This window comes from Ictalurus furcatus, chromosome 17 (genome assembly GCF_023375685.1).
Source record: "Ictalurus furcatus strain D&B chromosome 17, Billie_1.0, whole genome shotgun sequence".
NCBI classification, from domain to species: Eukaryota; Metazoa; Chordata; class Actinopteri; order Siluriformes; family Ictaluridae; genus Ictalurus; species Ictalurus furcatus.
In genome coordinates, this window is record NC_071271.1 from 21,571,587 (window position 1) to 21,582,345 (window position 10,759).

Genomic DNA, 10,759 nt, shown 5'->3' on the forward strand with positions numbered 1-10,759 from the left:
CTGCCACCATGCTGTCTGTGCAGACTAGGATATAGCAGTCTCTTAACACTGGTAGGAAAGATCTGAGGGCAAGATAGATGGCTCTTAACTTCAGCTGATTCGATGTGTTCTGGCCTGACACTGGGGCTCCATGAGCCTCCTGTGTCACTGTAACATCAAATCATTCCCTAATTAGTGAGGGCAACATCTGTGGTGATTAATTCCCTCTGATATGGTACAGCTCTTGCTAAAACAAGACCACGTGTCTGTCTGTGGTGTTGGAGCTCAGCCACAGGCTGATGATCCATTATTCAAAAATCCCTTAACTCTCACCATTCTATGGGAACTACTGGTGCAGCTGCAGTCAAAACCCATGTATTGTTAGCAGAAGGCAGTATCTCACAAAAACTTGCTCTGCCAGCAAGATGGTGCTCTCTACTTGTTTGGCTGTCAGTGTGGTTCAAATTATCACTGAATCTAGGGCCACACTGATAAACTATGCAGCCTGTCTCAGCATTAGGGAATTTTTCTTCATGTTCACTGTAAAGCTAAGTGCCGCAGTGTGTGTGCTGTTATGGTGCGTTCATATCCTCCTGGGAAGTTCGTATTTTTCGAGTTGGGAAGTCGTAATTACGACATCAGGTGCGTTCAAGTCACTTTGGTCGAAGCAAGATGTCGGTGCACCTTCTCTTAATTAACTACAAAAAAATACAGCAAGTTTATAACTCTACTTGGCCAGTGGTGGCTTGGCAGTTAAGACTCTGGGTTACTGATCAGAAGGACGGGGGATCAAGTCCCAGCACTGCAAAGCTGCTGCAGTTGGGCCTTTGAGCAAGGCCCTTAACCCTCTCTGCTCCAGTGGCGCTGTATCATGGCTGACCCTGTGCTCTGACCCCAGCTTCCTAACATGCTGGGGTATGCGAAGAAAAGAATTTCATTGTATATGTGATCAATAAAGACTCGTTATCATTCCTTCTAGAAAACGAAGAACAAAGAATCCATATCAAGTGTGCTTTGCTTTCTTATGTTTTTAATCCATTTATGAAGCCAATGTAAACTTTATTGTTATATCATATTTTGTGCAGGAAACTTGTTTGTTTTATTGTAAACAATTTTTTAAAAAGCCTGACAAAGACATGTGATGCAGTATGCTTGTACTTCTATGACTTGCTGCATATACCAAAAAATAATAACTGAAATCAGCTTCTGAGACGAGTAAACATTCAATTTTAACTAATTTACGGTCAACAACAGAAAAGGATGTTGAATATTTGAATAATCGGTGGAAACTCCACCCCATTGTTTACGCTGTCCAATCAGATTATGCTCATTTCCAGCACCTGATATGATTGGGTAGAAGACAGAGAATGGGCCGGACTTTATGAGGGGAAGTTACAAATTCAGAGACAGGCCTCTTTGCTTAGTGCTTTGATTGCTGGGAGAAAAGAGCAATTAACTCTTAAACGGGATTAAACTGGGGCAAAGACGTTTAGAAAATGGAGTTTAATGCATAAAAATGATAAGTGGGTAAGACTGTGCAATATTTAGTAGGTAATAGATTTAAGAAACTGACCTTTGTGTGTTTCAGATTCACAGAACAGGAAATTAGGTGTAATTGGTAACATTTCTAATTTACTTTCTAAGGAATAAACACTTTTCGTGCTGTTATTGGTAAATTATCTGGGTGTTGCTGTGCGTTTGAACCTGAATGTAACTAAATTTATTGAAAATACTTTTAATTGAGATTAATTCTCATAATTGAGATTTTCATGTGTCCCACTTGGCGTTTCTGTACTTCCCAGCTTACTAGTTTCCTTCAAAATGCATTCCTGATGTGCAGATATTCAGAATATTTACATTCTGACATGTCAAATATTATACCATCATTGTTGGCTGTTATGTTTTTATTTAAAATTGATTTAATTTAAATCTATATGGCAGGCAGACTGCAGTACCACTACAATCCACTGGGTGAAGACAACTCACGGTCTGTTATGAGTTCTCTTCTCTTGTCCTCCTCAATGAGCTGCTCTAAATTTTCTTCTTTTTAAAAAAAAGTCGTTTTCTGTTTGATTTTAAACACATGTTCTGGTTAAATGTTTTAATAAACCTGCAACTTGGTATTCTTTAGTTTTTAATGTTGCAGTGTGTCTAAGCTTCTGATCTCTGCTCTTTAGGCGGTTCACATGAGCTCATGGACTTCCCCGAGTTTAAGAGGAGAAACAAGAAGAAAAAGAGATGCAGAGCAACAGAAGGCTTCAGCAGGCGATTTGAAGGTAAGCTGGGGTTTTGAAACTTTTTAACAAAGCAGATGATGAGCAGCAATGCTGCACACAGCTCCGGTTGTTTATTTCAGCCGTTCAAGGAAAGCCCCTCCCTGACATGTTTTCAAGACAGTTTGCCGTGCAAGCAGCAGGGGGTGTTAGAAATTCCTATCCACCCCTTTAATCTATTTCTAACATATTTAGAGTCATACAAATGAGCAACAATAAAGAGATGTGAATAAATTCAGCTTGTTATAACTATAATATTTTTAGTATTTTGGTTAAACTTATTAACTGTTACGCTCCAGTGTACCTGAATCCTCTTCATGGTTTTCCCTCTGTTGTATTCAGATGTTTACAGAGTCCAGGATGAGGTTTTGGGAGAAGGAGCGTACGCCATCGTGCAGACGTGTGTCAGTCGGAGTACAAGGCGAGAGTATGCAGTGAAGGTGAGCTTGCTGTGTGAACATGGATGATGACCAGGAGGAAAAGTTTTTAGGATGTATTGGTTAAAAAATATAAGAAAATATATTATCTAGGAGAAGGTGTAAAGGTAATGGATTTAAGTTTAATAGCTAGTGCAAAAGTGTGTACCCTGATAGAATATTATTGTGTACCGTTTATTATTTACTTTTCTATTCATTCATTTGTTTTTAATGTAACATGTACAGTAATCAATATAAACTGTAGGGAGGTTAAAAAATAATTTTTGCATGGTATACGTTCTGTCTGTGTATACTGTGCTTTTATTTGCCATTACTAATAAAAGAATCATATTTTTAAAAAACAGCCAAAAAAAACAGTAATTATCTGTGTATTGCTAAGCATGCATCTTTGTTTATACAGGAATTATGGGGGATGCAAACTTTTGCACTCAGCTGTACACATGGAATGACCTAAACACGCTGGAAAATTTGTTGTCTTGTATTTGTGGTTTTGTTGTTTATCTTCAGTTGAATAAATGGACATTTTTAATGAGTAAAAAAATATTACGGTCTCTTACTTTGCTCTTAAAAATTAGGCCAGTTGATGTTCTCGTGTGTGTGTGTGTGTGTGTGTGTGTGTGTTGTAGATTATCGAGAAGAGGCCAGGACTGAGCCGAAGTCGTGTTTTTAGAGAAGTGGAGATTCTCTATCAATGCCAAGGCCACAGGTACGGCAAGCTTATAGAGTCATATCACTCACTCACTCTACCTGTAAAGAATTACTAACCTAATTTCTTATTTTGCTGTACTCTACAGCGCTCTTGACTTCTGGATTGTGATTGGTCAGTTGATGTTGATTTGTTTTCCAGTACAGCAGCTCTGACAGTATTGCAGGTTTACATTAATCCGCTAGTTCTGATGCATTATCGTGTCTATAGCAACAGCTCGTTCACGTGTAATTGTTTATGGTGATGTTTTCTGTAAGGAGACATTTATTTAGCATTCATGGAAGGAGTCTCTAATGTCTGAGGTAAAGCAGTAAGATTTTGTTTTCCCATGTCTTCAGGACAGGTGCATTATTGTTTCTCAGTAATGTGACAAACTGTGTCTTTTTTTGTTTTGTTTATAAATTTCTATTAATCACAAGCGAGAAGAAATGCTCCTCATCTGCCAGCTGTGACTTGGTGAAACTCCTTCTTTTCTGCAGAAACATTCTGGAGCTGGTGGAGTTTTTTGAAGAAGACGACAGGTTCTACTTGGTGTTTGAGAAGCTCAGAGGAGGTTCATCAGTCTGCTTTGTCCTCGTTTTGACACGGATCTTTGTTTCAGAGCTCACATTCAGACCCGATTTGTGTTTTTTGTAGGTTCAGTGTTGACTCATATCCACAGAAGGCAGCGTTTTAGTGAACAGGAAGTCAGTGCTGTGGTGCAGGACATCGCCAGTGCTTTACACTTCCTGCACAGTAAAGGTCAGTCAGCACCACTGATTCACATCACACCCATTTACAGGTACATGTATATAGCGCTTTTCTAGACACTCGAAGCACTTTACATAGTACGGGGGGAGGTTTATCTCCTCAACCACCACTAGTGTGTAGCATTCACCTGGATGATGTGACTGCAGCCATAGTGCTCCAGAATGCCCACCACACACCAGCTATTAGTGTATAGGAGAGAGTTGTAGCCAGTTCAGAGATTGGGATTATTAGGGGGCCTTGATAGAGAAGGGCCAATGGGGGAATTTCGCCATGACACCGGGGTTATACCCCTAATCTTTTACAATAAGTGTCCTGGGATTTTTAACGACCACAGAGAGTCAGGACCTCGCTTTAACGCCTCATCTGAAAGACTGATTCATCCCCGATCCTGACTTCTGACACGCGCTGGAGCTTAAAGTTTAGAAATGGATAAATGTAGCGGGGGTTCGTAAGGCCTGAAGAATAAGATGGAAGTAAATAAAATATAGTGAGGAAAAAATATTTTCCTTAAAGCAAGTATTTGCTCATCCTTGCTGTATATTGTTTTAGAGCATGGCGGTTTTATTAATCTATTTATTTATTTTAATTTAACAATGTTTATTTTCAGTAGCCATTTTATCCTGATCAGGGTCATGGTGCAAGTAAAATAAACAAATGAATTTACTTTAGTTACTTTAAATGTAACTTATTCTAGATTTGCTTTTATTTACTTCATTTAATATTAAATGTTATTCTATTATTCCTTTATTTAAATTCTTGTGTTATTTTTCCTGTTTCATGCTTTGTATTTGCACATACACTATAGTTAGAACCGGTTACGAGCTGACATGATTAATGTTGCGAACATTTAATCGAGTCTTAAAGCCACCAGTTTGGTGTGGAGCACTAAATGCTTGTGGCGTCTCCTCTGTTGGCTTCGTGATGTACGGTGTCTCCCAGACGTCTTGATGTGGTTTCAGACTCTGTACGATGCTCTTATCTGTAAACATGATCAAAAATAATCATGGAACAAAATATTGGAGCTGAATCACTCTTTCTTCCCTCAGCTGTTTGGTGTCGGTCCACAGGAAGAAGGCGTGGCCTAAAGTGAGAAGGTGGAGATTAGAAGTGATTTGGGTGCTTTTTTGCAAAACTGGTGGCTTTAATATTCAATTAATTGTTAGCTACATTAGCCTTGTAGTTCCATGCGAAGCTAAAGAAGCAAACATGAGACACTGAGCACATCATGACTGATCGATTAGACTTGTAAGAAAGTGTCTTTTCTGCTTTTTGAAATGTATGAAAGATGTTATAAATTATTTGTTGGTAATAGTCATGTGACCTTGTGATGTAGGAATGGCGCATAGAGACCTAAAGCCAGAGAATATCCTCTGTGAGCACAGTGACCGGGTGAGTGTGTATTAGCATGCGCGCACACACTCTCAAAGTAAAAAGAAATGCTTTTAAACACATTAAATATGTTTCTTATTTTTAATTAAATATTTGTGACTTGTTTAGCTGATTTGTTGGTTAATGCTGTTTTTTTTGGTTATTCTTGTTTAAAGTTAGCGGTTGTGATGTTAGTGGTGATTAATCGGAGGAAAATTTAATCAGTCAAAAACACGAGTCGGGTTTTGCAGCTTGTTTCTAAAAGCAAACAGGCAAACAACAACTTCGTATTAACGAGAAATCCAGTGTAGAAGTGCTGGAGACGTTTGTGCAAATGTTGGACTCAAAGTCCCAGAATGCAACGTGTGCGAGTGTGATGGTGTTGACTGTGGTATTCGCATGAAGATTGAAGACTAATGGAGTAAAGTGCTGCTGCATCGCTTTCTAGGTAGAGATGACGCAATTGTTAAATCCCACTGTGACATGATCAGCAGGAAGTCAAACCCAGAAACTAGTCATTGTGGGGAAAATGTTAATCAAAGTGAAGATAGAGCAACATGTTCAAGTTTAAATCATGTTTCATTTAGCATGTTGGTTAGAAAGATTAAGTAGCAGGGCATACAGGATGGATTTTTCCTTTAAAGACTGGACTGATTTAGTTTGTTACTGACTCCGTGTACAGCTCTGAGGTTTGGGTCTCTCTGCAGATGTGTCCAGTGAAGATCTGTGATTTTGACCTGGGCAGTGGGATGAAGCTGAGCAGCGACTGTAACCTGATCTCCAGTCCACAGCTCCTCACTCCGGTAACACACACACACCACTTTCTCCCCTTGTTGATGGCCTTCTCGCTGTTTCATGATCCATCCATACCATGCATGCTTTAAAAGCTCTTTGTGACACTTAGAAAATCCTTCCAAAACGGCCCGTCTTTATTTGGGATTAATCAGAATAATTGGGGTTTTTTTCACTTAATGGTTATACATTGTGAAGGTGGAAAAATTTCTGACTTGATTTATCTTGGTTGTGTTTTTTTTTGTCGTTTTTATTTAGGTCACAAAAACCTTCCATTTACACATAGGGGTGTGTAGACTTTTTATATCCACTGTACATTTATTTCTCATGCAGTAAAAAAAAAAAAAAAAAAAAACCCACTACTACTGGAAGTCAGCATCAACTTCCTACAATATATACAGCATAAACAGATCTATGACAAATAAGTGACCATGTACAGTCAGTTTCAAATTATAAAAGTTCTTTGCGTTCCTTTTATTTTTGTTTAATGCTGCATGGATGTAAAAAAAAACAAAAAAAAAAAAAAAACAAAGGCCCAAAATCCCACAATAGATTTTATTTTATAGCAATCTGATCATATAATATTTATAATTTAGAAATTGTATTTCAGTGTGGCTCGGCGGAGTACATGGCCCCTGAGGTGGTGGAGGCATTTAACGAGGAGGTCGGCGTGTATGATAAACGTTGTGATCTCTGGAGTCTTGGCGTCGTCCTCTACATCCTGCTCAGTGGATCTCCTCCGTTCACGGGTCACTGCGGGACCGGGTGTGGCTGGGATCAGGGGGAGCCATGCCACGACTGCCAGGTGAGTAAAATCGTACACATACTGTAGATTATATCATCAATGACGTATACGGTGATGTATAAGGCGGTGTCATGCTGTTATAGTAAAACTAATCAATGACTGAGATTATTTACCTATATAATCTATTTACTTAATAAAACACATTTGTGTGTATATATATATATATATATATAAAATATATTTTTAAATCCACCCAGAGCATGCTGTTCGAGAGCATTCAGGAAGGAAAGTATGAGTTTCCTGAGAAGGACTGGGCTCACGTCTCTTCCGAGGCCAAAGATCTCGTTTCCAAACTGTTAGTGCGCGATGCTAAACAGCGGCTCAGCGCGGACCAGGTCCTGCAACACCCATGGGTACAGGGGGTACGACTATTCCACCATGACTCTATCATTTACTTCAAGTATATGCTGTGGAGCTGGAAACTTTGCCCACTGCCCAGCGTATTAGCTTATTTGTCAGGTTGAAGATGCCATCGGTATGCTAATTTCAAAGCAGTCTCGCTTTCTAGCTACTGAGATTTATCTGGAGCCTAGAAGTCATCAAAGATGGCTGTAATGGTTAGCTTTTATTAAACACAGTAAAATGGCAGCTAGATGCAATTAGTCTGTGTTTAACATTACAGTAGCTTGTTATCTAGCTAGCTACAGATTCAAATGCTTTGTGTTAATTGGCAGTTAAATAGCTCCATAGACAGGTTTTGTGTTTTTGTACACAGGATGTACACAGGCTCCTTTTGAGGTCTCAACATTTTGAGTTTTCCTAAGGCTTATAGGGAAACTATGACTTAGTCTTATTTATATTAATAATTTCATTTAAATATTCATGCATCTAAAATGTAGCATGGTAGAAATCAAAATCAACATTCATCTATTTTTGGATCTAATTGCCTGTCTTTCTTTCTTTTCTTGCTGCTAGCGTTCTCAAAACTCAACACCCATGCTACGTTCAAGGTGAGCTCATGTCCCAATATTTATTTATTTATTTATTTTATTATAAGGGTCATTTTCTACTAATGAATAACTAATTTTCACAGGAACTCACTATGGGAGGTCCTCAGGGTTCACTTCTAGGTCCACTCGAGGTTCTGTGAAGAACCTACAGTACAACAGAGGCTTTCTGTTTTAACCGGGATTCATAGCACCACCATTACATGCACACTGTAACTAGCATTCCTAATACCTTAGCCATTTAACTGAAAGCCTTTTTGGCTTTACTGGTTTCTTTTACGTCACAGCTTTTTGATGAAGGATACCCGTGACCTTGGCTAAAATGTTTTAAAGAAATATTTGTGTGCTTGTATCTTATTTTGTCTACTTTCCTCTCTCAGGAGGTCGAGCGTCCAGGACCTTACGTTCTTTGCCGCTCAGGTGGTGGCCGTGAACCGTCAGCTGGAGCAGCAGGAAGTGAAGGGGGAGTTGGAGGAGAAGGAGAGAAACTCGTCTGGTGTCCGTTCCTTCCTGCTCCGCTCTACATCTCCGAGCTCGCCGTCTCTGTCTCGCCTCTCCGGATCGCGGCTGGCTCAGCGGCGCAGGGAGAGCAGCCGTCACCTCCTCAGCCCTCTGCTCATGGTCTGAGGAGGCACCCAACATCTCTTCATGAGGTGATGAGCCACGCCGGTGTGTTTAGCAGAATCGAATGCATTGCTGCAGGATTCTGTACAAACTTGGCACTATAGGAAAGTACAGAAACCTCAAACTGCCCCAGAAGCATGGACTTTGTAAGTGGGACTGCAGAAATGTGCAATAATAATGCTTCATGATGAAATGCTCTGAAGATTCGGTTAGCCTTCACACACACACACACACACACACACACACACACACACACACACACACACACACACACACACACACACACACAGCACTATGATGGGCGTTTTATCTGAGTTACTGTTAATCCCTGAAAAATAAGATCTGCTTGTCTCCTGGTGTAATTAGGACACTTCTTTTTTTTTTTTTTTTTTTTTTTTTCTTTCTTTTTAAAAACACTATATTTAATATTAAGGAAGGGGGGGAAAAAAGTGATATTTTTACATCAGATATACTGCCATGTACTTTATTGCTGAGTCAGGATTCCTCTAAAGGGGAAGAAGAACTAAATTCCTGGAATATTATTGAATCAAACAGCAATTATTTGTGCATGTATACTTTTTTCATCCTGTGCTCTAAACTTTCTAACTTTTAGTTGGGTAGAGCAGAGACCATTTTATGTGTTTAAATTTAATTTTTTTTTAATTTGCACTATTTTTGCCCTTTTAATTTGGATATTTTTGACAAATTCACAGGCTCCCCCCCCTCCCCCATTTAGTTATGTCTGGGGGTTTCCCCCCCTCTCTCTAGTGTTTGTGTCTGATATAAACACGCACTTTTACCCACAGTTTCATTTTATGTTTTTCATCTTAAGGTTCGGCTTATTGAACACATGATTGAGGTGAGATTTAAGAGACTGACGAACCCGAGAGACTTCTTAGTTTTAATGACTGTACTGTACGTGTCGAGCAAACTCTTTCAGTTCCTCTCACTCCATGCTGTTCCAGATATTAGTTTTGGGATTTTTATGCCCATACATCACAGTGAACACGATCAGCATGTGAATAATCACATGCCCTTTAAGTCTTAAAGCAAGACCCTTAATTATTGACGTAATTTAAATGGTGTGTTCACGCAGTGGGTTATTATAGAGAACCTTTTTATAATTTTTTTTTATTATTCTTCTGGGAGAGACCTTTTTTCCTCTTGTTTTTATTTATTTATCTTTTTAAGAATTTCATGCTCCACTGTGCATCTTCATATGACATTTGTTTAAGGAACTAAATTATTGTTGTATTTTTGGGTAAAGCACGAGTTTGTGCAGTGACACTCCAAATAAAGAGCATGAACAATTCAAACTCTGACTCCTCCACTTATTTAACCCCCCCCCCCCCCCCCCCACCAAAAAAAAAAGGTTTTCACACATTACGAGTGTATATTTTCTATATACGTGTTTGATAGAATAAATATAATGGCTGTATATTAAAGAAAATGTTAGTCTGGTTATGAACCTGTGTGAAATAATGAGGCTGTTCTAAGAATTTTAAGACAAATATTGGAAAATGGGTCACTTATGAGAAAGAATTAAACATAAAAAGCCGAACATGAAGTCTGTAATCAACGGAATTCCCGAAAAGGTCAAATGTACCATGATGCATTAGAAAGTGAGTATAGAAGAAAACTTTTATAACGGTTATGTGTTTTCTACCTTACAAACATGTATATAAATGTTATTAAATAAAAACTATTCAAAAATGTATGAAAATTGACGGTTCACGTTCAAGCAAAATGACTATTTTTGCGTGTAACACCTTGAACCATTGTTGTAAACCAATGGCATGCATCAGATCGGCAGGAAGTTGTTTACCTGGACGCTTCCTTTTGCATTAATGCTTGAATTCATTCAACACCATCATCCTTTTCCACAAACCGTGAAAACATGAACACCCCTATGAAATAATTGGAATATTCCACAACAGGAAGTTGCATCATCGTTTTCTGGAGAACATGAGATGAAGAAAAGTGAGTTCTTTCATTCTTTTTTTTTTTTAATTGCATTTATTTTGAATGATATTGACTGACATGGTCACTTTAAAAAAAAAAAAAAAAAGTTTCAAAAA

The 10,759-nt window shown here is 38.7% G+C and overlaps 1 protein-coding gene across 1 annotated transcript; it reads left to right on the forward strand.

The window, feature by feature from the left end:
• The first annotated feature begins 2,173 nt into the window (after positions 1-2,173).
• On the forward strand, positions 2,174-7,792 carry LOC128621413 (MAP kinase-interacting serine/threonine-protein kinase 2-like). Its single transcript, XM_053647161.1, has 9 exons — positions 2,174-2,255; positions 2,595-2,692; positions 3,316-3,395; positions 3,875-3,948; positions 4,032-4,136; positions 5,479-5,534; positions 6,221-6,316; positions 6,916-7,110; positions 7,308-7,792. Exons 1-9 carry the CDS (start codon positions 2,174-2,176, stop codon positions 7,572-7,574), a joined length of 1,053 nt encoding a protein of 350 aa, XP_053503136.1. The 3' UTR covers positions 7,575-7,792.
• Positions 7,793-10,759: the final 2,967 nt, after the last annotated feature.